Source organism: Eucyclogobius newberryi, unplaced genomic scaffold, assembly GCF_026437365.1.
Source record: "Eucyclogobius newberryi isolate DKJ021-1_F unplaced genomic scaffold, fEucNew1.0.hap1 SCAF_4, whole genome shotgun sequence".
NCBI classification, from domain to species: Eukaryota; Metazoa; Chordata; class Actinopteri; order Gobiiformes; family Gobiidae; genus Eucyclogobius; species Eucyclogobius newberryi.
In genome coordinates, this window is record NW_027316056.1 from 22,851,553 (window position 1) to 22,874,227 (window position 22,675).

General features: G+C 39.7%; 1 protein-coding gene across 1 annotated transcript in view; it reads left to right on the top strand.

Annotated features, from left to right (window-relative positions):
• The first annotated feature begins 71 nt into the window (after nucleotides 1-71).
• Nucleotides 72-22,675, top strand: part of usp43a (ubiquitin specific peptidase 43a) — a 67,319-nt gene continuing 44,715 nt past the window's right edge. The window contains exons 1-2 of the mRNA XM_072463875.1: nucleotides 72-728; nucleotides 11,244-11,405. Coding sequence (XP_072319976.1) covers nucleotides 87-728; nucleotides 11,244-11,405 — 804 coding nt within the window. The 5' untranslated portion in view covers nucleotides 72-86. The remainder of the gene's footprint in view (nucleotides 729-11,243; nucleotides 11,406-22,675) is intronic.

The following is a 22,675-nucleotide window of genomic DNA, read 5'->3' on the forward strand; positions in this document are numbered from 1 at the left end:
TAGACCGTCTGGCGGACAGGTGCAACTCGGTGCAACTCCGCGGTCTCTCCGGTTCTCTCCGTATAAGAGATCAGCCCAGCGCCACCATGGATTCACGGAAGGAAAACCAGGGGAGAAAGCAAGCGATGAAGCCCAACAAGCGCAAGGAGCAGAAGCAGAAAACTGGCAGGTTCACGCGCAGGAAATCTCTGCGCTCGCTGGGCAGTTTCATGGGAAGGATCCTGAAAACTTTGGGCACTTTGGCGCACTTTGGCGACCACACGGACGCGCTGGAGGCTGAGGATGACGACGGCGGCTTCGGACAAAGCAGCACCGCGGGGTTCAAGGACCCGCACACCACTTCCAGGGACGGCACGCTGAAGAGAAGCGGCGCGGCGGCCGGGTCCCAGGGCTCGGCGAAAGAGCGCCTGTCGCGGTGCTACGGCGACAAGACCCCGGGCGTGCAGGGGCTCAAGAACCACGGGAACACCTGCTTCATGAACGCCGTGGTCCAGTGCCTTAGCAACACCGACCTGCTGGCGGAGTACCTCGGGCTCGAGCAGTACAAGACGGACGTGGAGGGCCAGAGGAGGGTGAACGGGGACGTGGACGCCGGGGAGGACCGGTGGAGCGCACGGGACGCACGGGACGCACGGGACGCGCGGGGGGAGGTGACGGAGCAGCTCGCCTCGCTGGTCCGGGCGCTGTGGACCCTGGACTACACCCCGCAGCTGTCGGTGGAGTTCAAGGTGAGCGTGGTGGTGTGGTGGTGGTGTTGGGGTGTTGTTGTGGTGTTGGGGTGGTGTTGTGGTGGTGGTGGTGTTGGGGTGTTGTTGTGGTGGTGGTGTTGGGGTGGTAGTGGTGGTGGTGGTGTTGTTGTGGTGGTGGTGTTGTTGTGGTGGTGTTGTTGTGGTGGTGGTGGTGTTGTTGTGGTGGTGGTGTTGTTGTGGTGGTGTTGTGGTGGTGGTGGTGTTGTTGTGGTGGTGGTGTTGTTGTGGTGGTGGTGGTGGTGTTGGGGTGTTGTTGTGGTGGTGTTGTTGTGGTGGTGTTGGGGTGTTGTTGTGGTGGTGGTGTTGGGGTGGTGGAGGTGTTGTTGGGGTGTTGTTGTGGTGGTGTTGTTGTGGTGGTGTTGGGGTGTTGTTGTGGTGGTGGTGTTGGGGTGGTGGAGGTGTTGTTGGGGTGTTGTTGTGGTGGTGGTGTTGGGGTGGTGTGGTGGTGGTGTTGGGGTGTTGTGGTGGTGGTGTTGGGGTGGTGTTGTGGTGGTGGTGGTGTTGTTGTGGTGGTGTTGGGGTGTTGTTGTGGTGGTGGTGTTGGGGTGGTGGATGTGTTGTTGGGGTGTTGTTGTGGTGGTGGTGTTGGGGTGGTGGAGGTGTTGTTGGGGTGTTGTTGTGGTGGTGGTGTTGGGGTGGTGTTGGGGTGTTGTGGTGGTGGTGTTGGGGTGGTGTTGTGGTGGTGGTGGTGTTGTTGTGGTGGTGGTGTTGGGGTGTTGTGGGGGTGTTGTGTTGCTTGGGTTTGGGGCTTTATTGCATCACGTTTTGAATGTGTTATTATCTCTAGACTATTGTTGTCTGGACAGCAGTGACAAAGTGTTTTGTTGTCTCACAAAGTGGAAGTCTGTGAAGGTATTTTTGTCTTTTCTTTGTTTTTTTTAAATTTTCTACGTGAGTTTAGGCTAGACTACCAATTAAGTTCCAATTTGTTCCTATTATTGGGCCTGATTTTGCATGTTAGTTTTGTTTTCACTTCCTCCACTCCCTTTCTAACTCCCTTTTTGTTTAGTCAATATGTATTATTTTAAGTGTAGAAATGCTTTGTTATTGTAGTTAACTGTGGAGTTATGTGGATTACCATCGGAGATAATGTGTGGAAACTGAACACGACGACCAAACTTTAATTAAATTTATGATCATCTTCAGGCTACAAAATTCAGGCACATGTGGTCAGAAACTTGCACTTGCCCTAAAAGAGAAAGAAATAACATGCATTGGCAGGTGAATGGGTTTATAGGTGACTTTAAATTTAAGATTGAAGTTAATAGTGGTCTTACATAGAATAACATGAAACGTGTCAAAAAACAAACAGAGATTTTGCAAAGATGTAGAACTGCTTTCATAGATATAGTTTCTGGTCTATTTGGTGACTGATTACATTCAGGTTGGTGTGACTCATCTGTCCAGTCCAGCACTTTATGGTCCTGTGTTTGTCTTGTCTGAAATATATATGTGTCATATAGCCACACTTTAGAGTTGTGTGGAATCAACAAGTGGCTTCACAAACAGTTACAGGTTGTGCCGACATTTGAACCTCTGGTCATCCCTTTGGGCTTTTTAGATGATAGTCAAACGGACGCCTCAGTGTATCTGCTCCCGCTGAACAGCCCGCAGGAGGTTAGGAGGAGCCACAAGGTTTGCAACAGAGTGCAACAACTCGCTTAGAAGCCATTTGAGTTCTATTACTGAAAACAATCATTAATCATCTTCTCTTATCTGTGCACCAGATAAACACTGATCAGACATGCATCCTCCAGTTAGTTTGGTCACAGCTCACATGCAGCACACCTTTTCTGCTTGGGAGTTGAGTATCACCAAGTTTTTTTCCTTTCTCTGTAATTAAAATTATGTTTGGCCACCCAGGAGACTGACGAGTAGTTTTTTCCTAAATTTGTGGGATTATTAAGCAATTATACACTAATAACACAAGTGGCCCTAGAGGAGTGTGCAGTGCATCCACCTGTGTTCAGTCTTCAGTTACATCCTCTCTTTACTGGCATATTGTATTTGTGAAATATTCCGCAGTATGACATTGAATTATCCATCTATTTTGCATGTATTCAACAGGTGGTTTTGTTGCTAAAAACAAATACCTTGAAAAATGCATTTTTTCTGTGAGCGCGCTCACCACTCCACAGATCTGACCTTAACTTGGCCTGATTGCCACTTTTGTGTCTCCGTGGAGATCATATTCGTGGGGACAAGCTGACCCTTTTACCAGAAAAGTTACAAATGGCACCTTTAAACCTTACATGGTTTATCAAGGTTAATATAAACACATTCTTGATCTATACAGACGACGCCCCGGTACATGAATACTGGTGCCATGTGAGTCTTAGATAATGCTATTTTATACGTTACATTGTGTCTTGTTTGTCATTTGCCCTTCTTTGGCCCTTGTCCCGTCGGAGCCCGTTGCACTGATACAACATTCTCAGCTCATCCCCGGGTAAAAGCAGCAGGGAGGGGAGTGGGTGTTTGCTGTGGCAAGTGCTTTTAGCTCACAATAGATAGGGACCCCTGCTGCGGCGCCAATGACACTGAGCACTTTGAGGCAGAGTGGGGAAGAAAAGAAGCAAGGAGAAGACACATTATCTGTGACAAACCAAAACGATTCCCCTCCTGTGATTGTAATACCCCTCCATCCTGCACTACTCGTCATTGTAAATATGAAACTTTGACATCATGCATTTCATGAATCGAAACCTCACTTCGCTCAGTTGTTGAACATTTTTATTCCAACTTGTAAACCTGTCAGCAACACAGAACAACCCCAGGCATTTTAACCAAGCAAATATACACAGTGGAGCCTCTACCAACTTACTTTTAGACACAACGTTGCTGACATTTTACAGTTGTCACTATTTTGTACTTGTTTAGCAAAAATTAAACACCCACACTCGGATTCTTTCATTGCAACACTGCATAAGTTAAATACATTTTTTACCCATAAGTAGATGTATTTGACTTTTACAACACATATTAAAGGTGGTATGGACGATTTTTTTCAGCAATTTTTTTTATCATATTTCCTCGTGGCGTGGATAAATCATTTGTCCTGCCACGTATCAATCATAAAACGCATCTACCGTTCACCTGCAGCCGCGTCAGGCTCGTCCCCACGTTTCCGCGTGCCTAAGCGCATGGATCTATCATAATATAGTTCCCTCAGTGTACGGGGCAAAATGAAGACGGAGAAAGACAGTTCGAGCTGACGCAGAAGTGGACAGAAATCTACGGGAGACGAGCGATGCGATGCGATCCGTTGCGCTAATAAACAAACGCACGTGTGTGTTGTATCGGTCCGCACGGGGGAGTGCGCATGCGCACTTCCGCCTGCGTTCTCAAATCGCCGAAAAATTGTCCATACCGCCTTTAAACAAATAAAAATGTAAATATGTCATATTTTAAACTGAATAAACAGCTTTGTCTTTAGAGATTTATAACTGAAATTAAGATAAGGGAATAAGTTTACTAAATATAATAGCAATAATACTTGACACTGTTTTGTCCTCATTTTTAAAAAGTGTATAAAGTCTTGAATTCTAAAGAAGTACAATGAGGCTGCAAAAGTTGGTTGTCAATACAAAGTGTAGTTTTGTGCATGGTAATCATATTGAAATGCCTAATAATGTATATATTTATTTACCAACATTAGAATGTTAGTGACAAAACACGACTTTAGGGTGTTTTCTTGTTAATTTACTACTTTCTTCTTTGCACCCAACTGTTCAGGCAAAACAACATTTAAATTTAAAGTCAAATTCTCTCATTTTTCTTTTCACGCTTATGAAACCTGGGGTGTCTTTTTATTGCCTTTAAAGTCTTGTCTACATTCATTTCGGTTGGTGACAGACTGAGCTCCTCTTTACTGCCTTGACAAACGGTAACTACTTCACTTGGTTTTCGTGCTCGCTCTGCAGGACACGTCTTTGGGACCAGTGCAGCCCGGTGCTGTAGGAGGAGGATGAAGCCCGGGGTTTTAAGTAGCTCTGCTTGTTTGGAGTGAGGGAGTGAGGGAGTGAGGCTGCCCAGTGAGACGAATGCTTTGTTTGTGTCTCTGTCTGTCTTAAAGGAGCACTCGGGTTCATACCCAGACATGTCAGGATGTACACTGTGCATGCTGGAGAGCTGGGGGGAGATGGGCGTATAACAAGTACCACCTGGGCTGTGGATGCTGAATATGCACGGTTTCAGCAGTTTGTTCATGGTTTAAGTAAGCAATTTTGTGTGACAATATGTTCATACTAAAGAGAAGTACTGCATAATGTGCATATGCATCTTTATAATCAGTTTTCAGTTTACATTTTTAGAATAAATATATTTCATCGTTAAACACTAAGTTTGCAGAATCACGCAAAACCTGTTTATTACAAATGCCAAACAAATACCATTTGGTTGAATGGACGATTTTTTTGCCCCAAATCTGAGTCTTATTTCCTCGTGGCGTGGACGGCCGATTAGTCCTGCCACGTATCAATCATAAAACGCACCTACCGCTCACCTGCAGCCGCGTGCGGCTCGTCCCCACGAGAGCAGCACGTTTCCGCGTGTTTAAGCGCATTGATCTATTATAATATAGTTCCCTCAGTATACGGGACAAAATGAAGACGGAGAAAGACTGTTCGAGCTGTCTCATAAGAGACGGAAATCTACGGGAGACGAGAGATGCGATGCGATCCGTCGCGCTAATAAACAAACAAACACACGTGTGTGTTGTATCAGTCCGCACGGGGGAGTGCACATGTGCACTTCCGCCTGAGTTCTCAAATCGCCGAAAAATCGTCCATTACGCCTTTAACTTAACTAAACCTTTCTATACCTGTGCACATTTGATACATTATACAAAATGAAAACCTATAACAAATACATGTTCACATGTTTTGTGAATCTCCGCTGCATCATTTTGACAAACATTGAAGAAGAAAAAAAGTAGGGTATCTTCTATGATTTCGACCAAATCATAGGCTTCTTTTCTTTTGCACATTAACTAAATCCATTTTGTAAAATGATCTAATAATAATAATTATACTGATCCAGACCAGACAAAGTACAGTAGATGTTGATGCAAGATTAGATGTATAAAAGACAATATTTTGAGAGCTATGTTGATGTGAACCTGGAAACAGAAACAGAAATACCTACATTTAACACTATCTGAAGTGATGTGTGTCTTGCTTCCGTATTGTTTGGGCAGCTGTTGAAAAATGCTTGGGTAAAGTTGTAGTAATGACAGAGTGTATCCAATGCCATCCTGCCACACCTGTAGGGAGTGAATGAGTATAGTCCCTGTGTTTACCTTAAGGTCATGCCCTGTCATAATTTGTCAGTATCAGTCTTACGTCTGCAGCTGAGAAATGCACCCAAGCCTGTTTGCTGGTTCAGTCCTGGAGAACAAAGTGTTGTAAATGGAATTTTTGTGGCAGACAGCAAAGGAGAGAGAGAGAACTTTTAAAACATTCCTATTATGTTAAAAAAATTCATATGATAAGATAAGATAACCTTTATTTGTCCCACAATGGCGAAATTCTAGTGTTGCAACACAGATTAGGCACAGACACAGTTTAGGCACAGAAGTGTAATAATAAAAAAGGGATAACTTATGAAAAAAAAGAAAAACTTTAATTTTCAGCTGTTATATGATGTATGCTATTATATTAATGAAATGCATGTTTTTAATATTGAAATCTCTCAGTTGTTTATGCTCCTGGACGTTTCAGATTTTAACTTTAGGGCTGCAAGATCTGTACAAACATGTTCTTAAATACATGTGATTATTCTATTTGTTTGTTAGTCCATAAGACTTTTTCAGTCTATTTGTGAATTCTGGACATGTTTAAATTGTGAATTTTGAACAAAATTTGGTTATTAAAACATAAATTGTAAATTTAATAACAGTTGCGATGCTTGTCAGAAAAAAATTGCAAATACTCGCAATGGTTGACTGAAAATTTAGACATTTTCATTGGAAAAAAATTATACCTCCTCCAAGATTTTTATTTTCCCTCACATTTTATTTTGTTAATGATTAATTAGTGTAGACCTTGTTATTTTGCCTTTTTAAATACTCGTACCTACTTATTTAGGGATCACATATCTAATTATATTAATTAATTCACAAAATAATCATAGCGTCTTTATTGCCTGGTCCTACTTGAAAAATGCAATAACATAATGCTTTGTTCAATGATAGAAGAATTAATTATGACGCCAGTCCGGGACACAGCAGACAATTTCTCCTTGAAATCACCCACATAATGTCCGTAACAATGCACTTTAGTCTGGGAATCACATCCGCAGCAGTCTAGACTGATCAATAGTGTCTACCTAAAGTAGTACTTCCTCTGCTTGAACCCAAACGCCCACCTCATCCTTCTCCCTTAACTTTAAGTGTTTGTTCAACAGACACTCAAAAACCCACTGGTGAAGAACTAAGGTCAAGGACAATATTTACTCGAAAGTTTAACATCCTCTGATATTTGAGCCTGTTATATATTTGTGCAGGATGGCCAATATTTCAACCAGTAACCCATCTTTAAATAAAGATTTGACTCTGTCACTTGACACAAAAACACCCTCCTGAAGGGCATCTTGCTTAAAATCTCCAAAGTAACCAGTTATGTAAACATTACTTTATTTTATTTAGCAATTGGAAAACATTTGATACTTTTTAGGCTAAAAGAACAAAATTGTGATTAGTTTTACCCAAAACACTTTCAGATCCTTTCAGATCCTTTTTCTTTTGCAGAAATGACTCGATCCATGTTCAGTTTTAACGAAGCTTATACTTGTCTTCACTTTGGCGGCTTTCTGCAATTACGCAACACTTTCAAGGTTGACCATTGGAAAAGTAGTGTTTTTCTTTTTCACTTTTTTTCTGCACAGAACATTTGGGAACTTGACTTTGTCACAATTAGTATTGAAATCTGTCACTTGCTTGAAGTCTTTTTATGGGACAACTTTATGGTCTATTCTGCATTTCCCTTCTGTCCATCAACCTGTTCACAATGTCAGGGCTCAAGCTTGTCATTTTGTTGTTTTACATATCAGACATAGTGAGCTTCCTTGTTTGTATTTACATAGTGCTGCTGGTGTAATGTAGTCTAATGAGCAGGATCCTGTCAATCACACAGGCAGAGAAGGAGCCATCCACTGCAGTTTGTCATTTTGCCCACCTGACTCATTGCCGTTACACTGTTGTAATAGAATTCTTGTTGCACCTGTCACTCTGTGCAGATCTTTGGAATGAGTCATTGTTGTGGGAGAAGAGGGGAAGAAATCACATCTGAAAATAGGCAGCAGGATTCATCATGGCTGTGTCACTTGTTCTGATCTTGATAGAAAATAAGTGCTATTAATAGTGAAGCCATTGCTTAAGTGGATTAAAACATAATATGCCTAATGTGTGTCATTCAGTAACTTAAATGCATTTGTATTGTGCGTATATTGATCATTGCTATTCTTCCCAGGTGCCTTTCAAATTCTTGACATACATTTTGATGTACAAATTGTTCAATAAATTTCCTACAGTGTCTGATCATGCCCATGTTCTTCAATACATAATTTATGTGACTGCTCCATGTTAACTCAGAATCTAGTTACATCCAATAATTGTGTTTCTTCTACTTGTTCAACCACAGTTGCTCCCATTGTTAAGTATAGATTAGGTATGACATTTAGCATGTACTGTGATCCAGCTAACATACATTTTTATTTTTTCAGTATTGATTGCTAGTTTGTTATTTTAAATCCACTGTGCTTCTACATCTAACTCCTCTTGTAAGCATTTACTAAGCTCATCTGCTGTAGGTGCAGATGCATATAATGTAGTGTCATCTGCATATAGCCATGGTTGCATGATTTCAGTGTAAATGAAAATCAGAAAACAAAAGAGGTCCAAGGCAACTGCCCTGGGGCACGCCGCAACCCATCCCCTCAACTTCAGAATGGCTAGCATTAAAATAAACATTATAACTTTCAGTCCATTTTAAGGCTAATGACTTTGAATCCATAACAGTTTAACTTGTGTTGTGATGCTGTGGTCTAAAACATCAAAGGCTGCACTCAAGTCTAAGAATATTGTCCCTATTAGATTTTTACTATATGTAATCCTAAGTATTATCAAAAATTGTATCTTTAATTGTACTTTGATGAACTTTTTATTTCTGTTAAATTTGGTCACATAATTTCTTAATCTCCAATAATTGCTCCATAATTCAACATTATTAGGCCCAAGCGCCACAAGCTGGCGAGAGGCCTATTAATCTCGTAAGGCCGTGCGAAGCACGGCTGCGAAATTGAGCGCGAAGTGCTCGCCCACTTCCAAACACTCACTAACGCACTCCTTCACTCACGCACGCCCCGTGCATACTAATTAGTAGTAGGAAAATGGAACTTTACCGTTGTAAACGGGCGAAGCCCGTGCAAAAGTACGCACTAAACGAGCACTTTAAATTAAGCACTCATTTGCGCTAAGTAGCTCACGAATACGTTCCCCATATCTTGCATGTTCCGTGCATATAAGCATGTAATGAAAAAATTTAACATTATTACTGTATAGAGGGCCAAAAACGCAAAATTAACGAAAGTACCCGTCAGTGGCCAGGGACCCACACCATGAGGTAGGAAAGCGCGAGCGCTTTCCGAAAATGTATAGTTCATGATATTTGAAAAATGGGAAACATTGTTTTCGCATCGGAATATTATTCTTTCTTTCTTTCTTTCTTCTTCTTCTCGGGACCAACCCCCCTATTTTTCACCCAGTGAACATTGACGAAAAGTCACAAAAATTAGCACACCTCTAAAAATCGTGCCTCTCTACATTCTGGCTATTTCCTTTTTCTAAAATTAAAAAAATTGGCGCGTCAGCGCCCCCAAATGTACCAAAAATGCATTGAGAGATGGGAAATGACCCAAAAAAAATCTGATCGTAGAATCATGAAATTTGGCGCAGAGGTAGATGGTGACAAGAGAAGTAAAAAATGTTATCACGGCAACGCCGTCCGCCCAACCAAATGTCGGCCATATTGCTTCAAAAATGGCTAAACATGACTTCGGAGTTTTTCCAAACGTCGTACTTTTACAAACTCCTCCCAGGGCGGTGGCCCTAAAAAGCTGAAATTTGGTGAAAATGCTACTGAGGAGTGGGACATCAAAAGTTATCCAAATTACATTGATACCTCTCACGGTCTCCGTGCGGCGAAGCCGCAAACTGTAGCAAGAATTTCAGAAATCTCCCAAATTTAACATTTCTGCCGTTTGCGCAGATAAAGTCCGAATTGCGTCAAATTAGAATCAGTTGTTAAACTCTTTGCCCTAAACCTACTTGAAGTGAAATAAATTAATTTGGAGCCACAGCGCCCCCTACAGATTTTATATGGAGGTTAAATATTTAGTTTTGCGAAATTATATGAAATTTGACACACAACTCAATTTTGGCATCCCCATCAAAAAAGTCAATGAGACCCATGTCATAATTGTTATGGCTTTGCCGTAACGATGACCGAAACCTTCCATGTTATTCCAATGGGGAAATCTCCAGAACATGTTTACACTTTAAACTTTCATGAACTCCTCTTAGGGCGTTAGACATATTAACCTGAAATTTGGTGAGACTCATCTTCAGGGGTGGACCATCAAAATTTATCCACATTTTTATTCTAAGAGTCACGGTGTCTGTGCAGCAAAGCCGCACATTTTGTCAAGAATTCAAAATAAAATTGCTTTTTAATGGTAAAACAAAGGGGAGAAGATGTGACAGCGTCACAGATTCAGCAGTAGATGTAATAAAAGGACAATTGGGGCGCGTTAGCGCCCCCTCCTCTTGCGGCGTGGCGAGGGCCGATCATTGCCGCTTGCGGCTATATTTATCAATTGCTTCCATTCTGGCATTGTCCCTTTGTTTCATATATTCTTTGAGTTGTAGATCAAGCCATGGAGCAGAGATATTTCTCAAGGTTATAGTGGACTTTATTGTCCCCGTGTGGACAATCTTACAGCTTTCTGCATCATCGGGGCATGTTTATTACCTGTCAAGTGTTAAAAAGCACCACAGCGCTACAAGGATCTTGTTCTTGTGTTATAATCTATGTTCTTTACATCTTCTACATCATTCCCTTTGAAGTTTTTGAACAATCCTTTACAATTGAATTTGTGTCCCGATTTAGGTCCCTTTTTCTTATAACTGCAGTTACATTGAGATAACTTCAACCTACTGGAACAGAAATAGCCTCTGAGCATAACTCTAAATTAAATCAATTCACGTCGCTGAATACATACTGTTTTCACATTTATCCTGGTGTATTTACGGACTATTTATGACAAATTATTAGATCAGAGTTTAATTGTTTTATTTTTATTGCCATCATATCACCCAGCCCTAACTTGGTGCAATCTCTGCTTGGAAGCTTTGTGATTCTTCATAGGTTGTCCCTGCTGTTTTGACGATTTAGACAAATTTCGTAATGTTTTTCTTTCTCTTCTCTTTTGTCCCAGAGCATAGTGGCTAAGTACAGCTCACAGTTCCGGGGGAATTCACAACACGACGCGTTGGAGTTCCTGCTCTGGCTCCTGGACAGTGTTCACGAGGACGCCAATCCCAGCCACAACAATAACAACAGCAGCAGCAGCACTGCCAAGGCCAAGAGCAACCCAAAGGTAAGTCACACAAATCTATATCTCTGTATTTTTATGTAAGTATCCCAACAACAATTATGAGACAATATTTTGGCAAATCAACAAAAATGTGCTATAACATTTCAAATGTAGCTGTTGAAACATTTAAGTTTCAGACAAAGTGTAAGAACTATAAAATGATCCACCAAAGTGCAGAAATATCAATTAACCTTGTTGAAAATATTAACACACATTTGTGTGATTTTTAGTAGCAATTTGAGATTCAGAATATCATCGATAATTCAATACATTGCCCACCTCTAATGACAAGTTATTTCTGTATTGCATCACTAGGTTGAATTTTGTATGCATATGTTCCGTTTAAATGATGGGAAAAGTGAATGTGATGGATAATATCATGAGATGAATGGTCACTCACAGCTCCAGCCATGAATTTAAACTAAATCACTGTAGCTTGTGCAATCTATACATACTTATATCCACCTCATGAATCAAATTTAAAGATTGAAATGGTTACATCCCTAATTTTCTACTGATGCTTTATTGCCACAAAAGCACAAGTTGTAATTAATTATATTAAATGTTTCATTATTGTTTTTTACTACATTTCTGTCATTGTTATCTTACTTGAATTATACTGAACTTCCACATATTCTCATTGACCTTGCAGTGCCAGTGTGTGGTCATATATATCGAAGCAGATGGAGCTGAAATGTGTCCTCAGCTCATGTTATCTGTCTATGAGAGGAGTGAGATGCTCTTCCCTATCACAACCTTGTTTCTGGCCTGGAGCCAGATCTGGAGGTGCAGAGAGGGAGGGAGAGAGAGAGAGAGTGAGAGAGAGAGAAAGGGGGAGCGAGAGGAAGAGGGAGAGAAAGACGGAGATGGGGCGGTGAAGGGCAGACGCATCATGAGTGAGCTGATGACTTTTATCACTGCACGAGTTTGACATGGACGCCCACACACTGACACAGACTGTAAAATAGGCTTTTGATAGATGCACTTATTACATTGGCACAGAAAGCAGTTAAGTGTCAAGTGCAAGATAGATTAGCTAGAGGAGCATGACTCTATAATGAAATTACTCTAAACATTTTATATCGGGTCACACATAGTTATTTTTAATATTTATAAGTCATATTCACAATGATATATGTGTTGCATTTAACTGTGGGCTAGTGAACATATTTGTGTTTTTGCCCTTAAGTATATATGGTAGTTTATTTATAAGTAAACACCCATATAGTACATTACACTTCCACCCGTGGTACCCAAGGTTTTTTTTTTTCACCAGAGTATCTTGTAAAACTTGGTTTTCCATCGAAGAGCATCTTGTAAAACGTGTAGCCAAAAAAGAGACTTCATCTGATAATAAAGTATTTTATGTCTTGTTAACTTGGGACCAGAGCTGGAAGCAGTGCCCCAATTGGCTGCACTTGGGTGGTCATCTCAAGTTTCACTTTGCCGTCTGAAATAAGCAGTTGTAAAGCTGTGCAAGTTAAATTGATGCATGTGATTATTAACAATGTGCCAAAGGGTTTTTGAGGGCTAAGGATGAGTTACACAGATTTAAATACTTTTGGTTTCATGCTGTGAAAATCAGATACTCCAGTTTTAACTTCTCTGCAAAATAAATATGATTGCACAAGTTTGCTAGATCAGGTAAGCGTATTATAATAACCGTGCTTATATCCAAAATAACAACATGATCCAGTTGTACGTCACTGCTGTAAAGAGCTGAATGAAGATAAAAAGGTGATGCTGTAAACTTTCAAATAATACCCTTATTTGGTGCTGCCTGGTGCTCCATGTGCAGCCAGCCTCAGTCCTCTGCATGTCCTCCCTTCTCTCATCCCAATTTCACTAAAATAGTCATGTTTAATAAAGCCTTCGGGACAAAAAAAAATTAAATAGAATATCACCCTTATTTATTTTCTGCGACAAGTTGGCCACTGTCCAGGATGTACCCCGCCTAAGGCCCGAAGTCACTGGGATAGGCTCCAGTCACCCGCGACCCCGAAAGGGAACAAGCGGTAGAAAATGGATGGATGGATGGATGGATCACCCTTATTTGAAAGATTTTTTTAAATTATACCTTTCTGCACTTTTGTGATTAATAAAATTTTATTTTCGTCTGACAATTAAACTTCAAATGATACATTCAAAGACATGTTTTAACACATTTTCTGGGATTTACATAAGATTGTCTTCAATATAGTCCAACCCTAGTATTAAGATAAGATAAGATAAGATAAGATATTCCTTTATTGTCCCACATGGGGAAATTTCATTGGTGCAACGCAGGTAGATCCAGAGGTAGATACAGAAGAACAGATCACTTATAGGAAGTCTGAAAAACACTTTCACTAGAAGATCTCCTATAGATAAATAAAAACTCCCATAGACAAATAAATAAATACCATTGCATGTGATCCCGACAGTAATTGCACATGAATATGTGTCACGACAGCACATAGATTGCACATGAATTTCACAGTAATTGCACATGAATTGCCCATCAATAGCTTATATTCCAATAAATGATGTTATTATTACCCAATAAATTTCAGTCTTTTGTCCTTGTCCTGTCCAAACTTTCCTCAGACAATAACAACGACTCATTCTGGCCACTTCGTCCTCGTCTCTGATAAAAGTGCTTATCTGCTCTGTTAAGTCACAGCGTGTGCCCACAATATCTCGGAGTGAGACGATAATTAAAGTCACGCAGAAGGACAGAGAGACAGGCGACAGAGGGACAGAAGGGCAGAGGGACAGAGGGGCAGAGGGACAGGCGGCAGAGGGACAAAAGGGACAGTGGGACAGAGGGACAGAGGGACAGGCGGCAGAAGGACAGTGGGGCAGAGGGACAGGCGGCAGGAAGGAGAGCGGAAATCCAATCTCCAGAGTTTGAAGCAGAGACGAACAGGAAAGTGACTTTGATTGTTCTGTTTGTCTCTGGGTTTTGCTGAGCCGACTCGAACCCAACTGTGACAACGCTGTTCCATTTTCAAGTTTAAACAGAGAAGAAGAAAAGTTCATTTGTTACGGGTGATCAATAATGTGTTAGAAGATGCCCTGAATATTTTTTTATTTTTAAACATTCCGGTGTCCAGTGTAGACCAACTGAAATTCTTTTTTTTCAAAGTTATACCATGTTACCCTTTACCATTTTAGAGATACACTCGCAAACTTTATGCATCACATTAATGACATAATAACTTAAGCGTAATAACATGTATACGAGTATTATAGCTCACTTAAACTCTTCTTAAACTATTGCTAGATTTAGATACATCATTATGCACCTCAACTGTATGTTGTTTTAGGTGCGGTTACTATTGCTATACCAATTTATTTATTTTTAAGCGTATTATTTTAATAAAATACATTTACCTCTAGGTAGATTAATTTATGTATTCAGTAAAACATTTATCAGGCATCAGAACTTTTAAAAAAGCCTTAATTTTATGAGGGCAGGACTCATTCTTAATCAGTTTATTCAGAGGAAGTTTTGTCTATAAATATTGGTGCTCACATGTCTTTCACTTTTACTGTGCAGACCTTCAATGGCGCCTTGTTTTCCCACTGGTACCATAGACCTCAGGCTGCTGAGCGTAACCGCTGGCTTGGCTTTGGGCTCGGGTGAATGAAGTCACACCAGTACAACACAGTTCTGTAAACACAAACAACTTCAACGACACAAATGGAACAGTTAGTTATTCTGACTTCACCTCATAATGATGCCATGGGAGAGTAGCGTCTTACATTCTGTGTACATTGGCACCTTGTCAGTTCTTTTGACGGCCCCTGACGCGATGTGTTGTTTCTCCTCTACGCATTCATGGTTTGTTCTGTTCACTGTGTTTCAATATAAAAGCTGATTGTCCATTAGAAAACATTGTGTTAGATTGTTTACTGTCATGATGTGACATTACAATATCTTTATTGTTGATGGTTAAACATGCACACAGACGCTGTGTTTAGTATTGGTGGTTTTCAGATTGCAGAATATGACGATGTGGGCAAAAGCCAGATTTGTCTATTTACATGGTATGCTCACATGAAATATCCAAAAGGGAAAGTCATAGTATGTTGAACATGATTGACCTTAGATCCTCTCACTGCGATTCAAATTGTAACGGTTTCAGAGATTGTTTGTTGTCCCGTCTGCTCTAAGACTGTACAACAACTGTAACTGAACCTGAACACTTTATTACTTTTGATAGTGACTTAATCGGTTTCTGTGTTTGTTACTAGACTCCTGAATTTCTGAATTTATTGAGGATCAATAAAGAATCTCTCTATCTAGAACTCACAATATCACAACAAACTTCTACATTTTAACCACCGTTATCAATTTTAAGATATGTATTAGATATTATTGTAGAATACTGTGATGTTATCTGAAACCCAGCAATACTGGATTATTTAGTGAATTAATATATAATTATCAAATTGTTTTTCATAGCAACTGTCAATAGGTACTGGGTAGTCACTTTGTCTGTGCAATTTCCTTTCTGTTGTTTGCTTCGACCTAAGTATTAATTATAATTGTTTAGCTAATTTATTTTTGTGCATGCCTCGAACTGCTCTAAACTTGTAATTAATCAAAATATCATTATTTTTGTTTGTTTGTTTGTTTCTTAAATAGCAGAATATACTAATATTTATGAATTTCAGAGCAATGAAAATCTAGCATTGTTACCAAGGCAAATAACAATAAAAAACAACCTTTAGAATGGTCAAACGTGCTCAACTGTTGCCTATAAACAGTACGTAGAAATCCATGAATATCTATAGAGTTGTTAGCACCACACCCTCTCAAAAATCAGACAAATGAAAAGTGCCAGTGTAAACCTTGTTCCCTTGACCGTGTGGTGGCCCGTGTGGTCTGTGTAGCCTGTGTGGCCCGTGTGGCCCGTGTGGTGGCCCGTGTGGTGGCCCGTGTGGTGGCCCGCGTGGCAGCCCGCGTGGCAGTGGGGAATGCAGTCTTCCGTACCACAGTGCACCAGTGTAACCAGTCGGCTGGCTTTCCTCTGTGATGACAACACAGTTGGCATTGTGAGTGCACATAAAGCACCTCAGTCATGCTAATCCTGACCACACTGGGAGCTGCACGACTCGCTCGGCTAGCTCCTCACTCCGTGCTCTGTTGGCGTCACATCAGCGACATTCCTCAGCCTCACGAGATCCGACTCAACCATGGATTCGTGCACAATTACACTTGCTGCTGTTCATTGATGGTAGTAATGAGTGTAGTAGTAGTAGTAGTACTAGTAGTAGTAGAAGAACAGTATAATCATCTAACCCTATATTCTTTATACTCTTTAAGTTTCATTGTCCATTGTTTTGAAGTTGTCTCTCCAACTGCTCATATTTTTACCATTGCTAAGGACATAACATACTAAATTTGAATAAATCCTGCTTTGGTTTAATGTAAGACTTCAATTATAATGCACAACAGCAGAACGGAGAACGACTGCTGTGAGTTTGCTGGAGTTTTTGTTAGTGACTGAACAGTTTAATCGGCCTTTTTACTTATGAAGATGCTGTTATTTACTGATATTTTTCTGTATAAATAGTTTTTGTGCAGTTTTTCATTTGGAAAGCTTTGGCAATTGCCCTTTTTAGTTGTTTATTTGATACACATGGCATGTCTTGAGTTGACCAATAATTTCTTTAGTCAACTACAGCTCAGTCGTCAACGGATTATTTGATTTGGATTATCAAGGTTTTATATGGAAAAAGGAAAAGGCCTGGAGTGAGGTAGATGGAGTTTTCGGTCTGAATGGTTTACCATTACTTCTCTGGATGCATATTATCGTGTCGTGTGAGTGCAGTTTGGGTCAGATGGATGGTCTTTTGTCAACTAATTGATGTCTTTAATTGACTAATAATTTATTTTGTCATTATTGGTATTGATTTGGGATTGGTTTACTAAAATGTGAAAGCTAATATTACAATATCAACTCTACTTTTTATGCTTTTGCCCTCAAATTTGATTGTCAATTGGTTAACTCTTACATGATTTAATTCATCTTAATGGCTAATATCAGGGGTGTACAATATTGACGATAACGATAAATTCATATTTTTTCAACAGTTTCTACAGTTCCAAAACAACAATTGCGATATTATCCATGTCTTCTATTGAATTGCCATGTCGTGTTGTGATTTGCAATGTTGTGTATATGTCAAGATTATTCTGTTAATTGATAATACTATAATTGTGAGTACTAAATAATTGTGAACTAAAAAATATATAATTGTGACAGAAGCAAAATTTGTCATTACATTTCAATCTATACTCCAAAGTGGGCTGTTTATGTAACATCGGCTTTACTTCATCATTCATAAAGTTGTGAGTTCATGAAGCACATACTTGAGGAATGATTATGGACTACACATTGTTATTTAAAGAAAATTAGGGATATTTCTTCTCACAATAAGTGTAGTATTGTATAGTGACAAGGTCCATTCAGTCTGTCATTCTAATGCCTCAGGTTTTACTGCTCTACTTCCTGTGCATTTGCTCCAGTCACAGTTTAACCTCCGGCGCTTTTTACAGCGAGTCACATTTCTTTGATGCTAGAAACTCCACATGACACTTTTGGTTTCTCTTTGGGCTGTTCGTGTCACAAAAGTGTACATTTCGAACAACGTTTTTCTGATGACTAAATGAAAGTTCTGCAACGAGATGGCACCTGTCCAGCGTGTATTTCGCCTAAGGCCCAACATCACTGGGATAGACTCCCCGCGACACCTAAAGGGAACAAGCGGTAGAAAATGGAAAATGAATGGATTAACAAAGGAAAGTTCATCAGTGCTGAGTGATGGTGTTCTTCTATCAGCGATGTGGTCACAGTGCATTGGGTCAGATAATCCCACAGTGCTGTCCGCTTCACTCTAACAGGATTTACTCAGGTGGGGGTTGGAAAAGGTTTGGACAAAAACCTCAACATAAATTCCTAGTGTTCACATATAATTCATGGATTCTTAAACTTGTTGGAATATCTTTTAAAACTCCTCAATCTGATGCCGCCATCTGTCACCGGGAGGAATTTACCCAAGAGTTGTTCTTAAAAATTGAGGTGTAGTATCTGTGTTTTGGCTATAACAGAACACGTGCACAAACATGACCTCTTCTTCTGCATCTACTGCGCGCAAACGATCTATCACAGCCATAGGTGACTTGGGCTTGAAAAAGACTGTGAAGCAAAGTTTACCTTTTTTTTTTCATTCAAAGCACAGACATTGATCAAAGTGGTTTAATGGACTTTTAATTTTACCACACAATGTGTCCATATTGAGATTGAATTTGTATAATATATGGCTGTGTAATTGATCAAATTATGGTCAAATCAAAATCCTATTATTTAATAATCATTATTATTCAATCATTATCTTGGGTCTAAAGCCAATCATGTGAGCTTGGTAGCTAAATTGCTCTATCAGCATTTTGAATGCTAAGTGCCCAGTTTGCATGATGTGGTACTATGATACTACTATGGTATCTGAGGCGGGGCCATGCCATTTATGACCTTTTATGTCAGGGGGAGCATTTTGAATTTGATCTGTAAGTGTATGTTCATTGGAGAAGAGTTATGACACTGAGGATGAGATTTGTTTTTTTTCTTTTCCTCATGTTAAATGACACTGACTAATTATGATTAATGTGTGTGTGTGTGTGTGTGTGTGTGTGTGTCTGTGTGTGTCTGTGTGTCTGTGTGTCTGTGTGTCTGTGTGTGTCTGTGTGTGTCTGTGCGTGTGATTATAGCACTATAGTTCAAGCACAAGCTTCTTTCAAACCAAAACCGTACAGTACAAGGTTATATATACTACTTGTATTAGTTCTTCCTGTGCTGAGGGTCTACTCTTAAGAGCAGAAGCATTGGTGATTAAATATACCAAAGATGGCTCCGCAGATGGCCGCCCTGGTGTTTTGGTGCACTTTGTTTTGTCTGTTTTTGTGCGTAAATTGTGTGTCAGCGCGCTCTTCTTTGTTTTATGTCGCACCAAATCACCAAAGCAAGTTCCTATGTTTGTGACTTCTGTTCATTGGCAATGGCAATACACCTTTTCTGATTCTGATTCTGAGAGTGTAGCCTGTTAGAGAGTTATAGAAAAAGACTTGAGACTACCGAGTACTAGACCTTCTGAGCTTCTGGAGACAAGCATGAGAGCTGAGAGAGAAAAGGCGGTCAGGAGGTCATGATAGAGGTCTACTTAGGGACAAAACCAGTCCCTCACAGAGAGTAGGATGAGTATTAGAACATTAGAACAATATTAGATGTTGAATTTTAATTTTGAGGATCTTATATTGTTTATGTTGTAAAATAAATGAATACATACATTTAAAAATGACTGAAAATGAAAAGAAAGTATGTTGCTATGATGGATATTTCTGTACTTTTGTGGGTCATTTTACAGTTTTTCCACATTTGTCTGATTGTAAAATCTACCTAAATATCTAATACATTTAAAGACATTTTAGCACAGTTTGGTTGGATTGAGATAATATTGTTTGAATATCGTTATCCAGATACTCTGAAAAATATAGTTTTTTGTCGCCCACCCCAGGTCATATTTGTGTTTGTTAAATATTCAACTGTGTTCTTTTAAAGTGCTTCTGCATATTTGACACAGCCAAGAGCACTGGCTTTATCCACTTTATCAGCCTTTTTCCACATTTCTATTGACTTCTTGTGAACACTCAGTGGAAATAGGCCAAACCAGCCCACAGGTGGACGTCCACTTTAAGAGGTTTTTATGGATCCACAACATGAATCAAATATTCAGGACATTTCTTCTCAACCATTTAATTAAACTCATGAATATTTCAAACAGTGTCCTTCTAAAAATAAGTCACGCAAAGTTGAACTATAACTTCTCCTCGCGGAAAAGAGAAGAACGGAGTCGTTTTCTAATGGGAGATAATGGAAGTTAGATGTTTACAATAAATGTAGTACAAGATGTTCTTTACCCCCTGAACATCAAAAGAATCCTATTCTGAAAGAACTGAGACCAACCTCTGATTTGAATGACCTTAACGTCCTATAATTTCATTCCTTTTCATTATAAAGTGGTTGACGCAAAATCTCGTCTCCCAGGAAATTAAAGGTGTCTTTTTGAAAGCATATCAGAGCGTGTAATGGTCCAGGCAAAATCACTTTGGCTCTTTCCTTAAGGTAATGAAACTCTTGGATAGGTTCAGCAGTACACTGTGAAAGAATTAGATTGGCATTAATGGTGACTTACAATTTACGTAATTAACACATCATTCTGCATAACTTTTCGACAACTAATAAGTGAGATGCTTGAAACAATTTTACTCTTTACCTTTGATAATGGCAGGAAAATGGACAAGAAATATTATCTGCATGCTTAAAAGCATTAGCCCTTAAGAAGATCAATAGCCATCAACAGTGGTCTAAAATGGATCTGTATGTTCTTTTAAACCTGTGTGCTCTGCCATGACAGATTTTTAAATAAAATGTTCTCCGAATGTAATCCTTTTTAGTCATACAAAAAGATGTTTGGTAACTCTCGCTCTCACCTCTGCTCTAATGCTATTCAGAGTTGCTCCAATCACATCATTTATTTTATTTCATTTCACTCAAGCTTGCCTCAAATACAGGACTAGTGTTCTTATAATATTCTATATCATAGGGTAAAGGTTTAAATGGATTTCTAGCGAGCACAACTATAAACTCCTTTTGGGACCTAGTTTATTTCTAGTCTGTGGATGTTAAGGAGCTCCTGTGATTTCAGGGAGGCCTCTTACCATCAAGGTCATTCGGTGAATGTCAGAGTCACGCATCCCTGACTCAGATCTGAAGGACACTTATGAACATGTGGCAAATGGAGCAGGAACACATCAAAAAAGTTTTGACCAAAAGGAAGAAAGCACCATCTTCATGCTGTCATTTTTTTTAGAGATAAATAAATAGACCTCCTACTTTTGATCAAACCTCAGGGTGAAGATCAGGACCCACAGACAATGGCTTCATTATCACGGACAAATCATACTATGGTTGGGCAAGGCAAAGCCTTTACAGAAGAGTTTTTGGGAAGCCTTAACCCCGGGCTATTCAACTTAATTCTTGACTGGTCTTGCATTTGTTCCTGAGGGCCAGATTTCTCGGGGGTGAATGCCCTCCAGATGTTTGCCCAATGTCTCAATTTGAAAACCATTTTCCTGAGAACTACCTTTAACACTATTGCATCCATGGACCATTCCTGAACAGTGATCAGGATTAAACAACATGGAACAGTGTCCCAGTGTAGTAGTATTTATATTTATATGAATTATTAAAGCTTAGAACATACCGACTAATTCACTGACAACTGTGTCCATTTCTGTGAGACCAATTACATTAACATAAACCTGCAAATGAAATACATTCAATCCCTCACTCTAATTTGACTAATCTTTGGCTATGGCTCTGTTTAAATCTTTTATTCCCACCCCTGGAAATTCAACAGCTCATTAGTTTACAGAAAAACACATACATTTGTCTATGAATGTCTATGAACTACAGTGCCATGACATAGGGGATTTTGTACAGTCAAACTAAAGTTGCTGAAACAGTGCTCAGGGATGAATAAACAATCCCTGTTACATGTTGTGTGTTTTATTGCCACTGTGGGCTAAGTCTGTTTTGTCTGGCAGTAAGCAGTGAGATTTTCACACTTATTACCATCTGTTGTCTCCAGTGGGAACACAGTCTCGAAAACAGGTCTCGTTGGTGCGCATGAAAACTGAGCCACAATTTTGTGTTCCCCATAAACAAACCAGAACTGTCATTGTTCAGTGCCACTTCACCACACCCACTCCACAGAACCTTTCTCCTTATAAGGTTATATGTTCCTGTCCCTCACAAACCTGTGGAACATGACCAGTGGCGATGATGCAGTCGGACCAGTTTCTGTCACATGTTCCTCATTGTTTGTTTCTGAGAATGACTTCACAGGCCGATGTACCGTTTATTTGAACCCTGCCTGGATTACCAAAAGAGCATGATATTTATTTTGAGTGGTTTATGCAAAAATATCCTTTATATTCTTGGTGTATTATTTTTTCAATCAACAGTAGAAATGCTATGAATAATGTTAAAATATTTATAACACTTAATGTGCGTAATTTTTTTTAATTTTTTTTCTTCAAATGGCCATATAGATTTATGTCACAGTTCTTAACTACATATTTCACATTTCCTAAATCAAAACAACGAATCAACGCTTTATATTGCCAATTATATCAAGCTTGTTGAGACCCTGCTAATATCTAA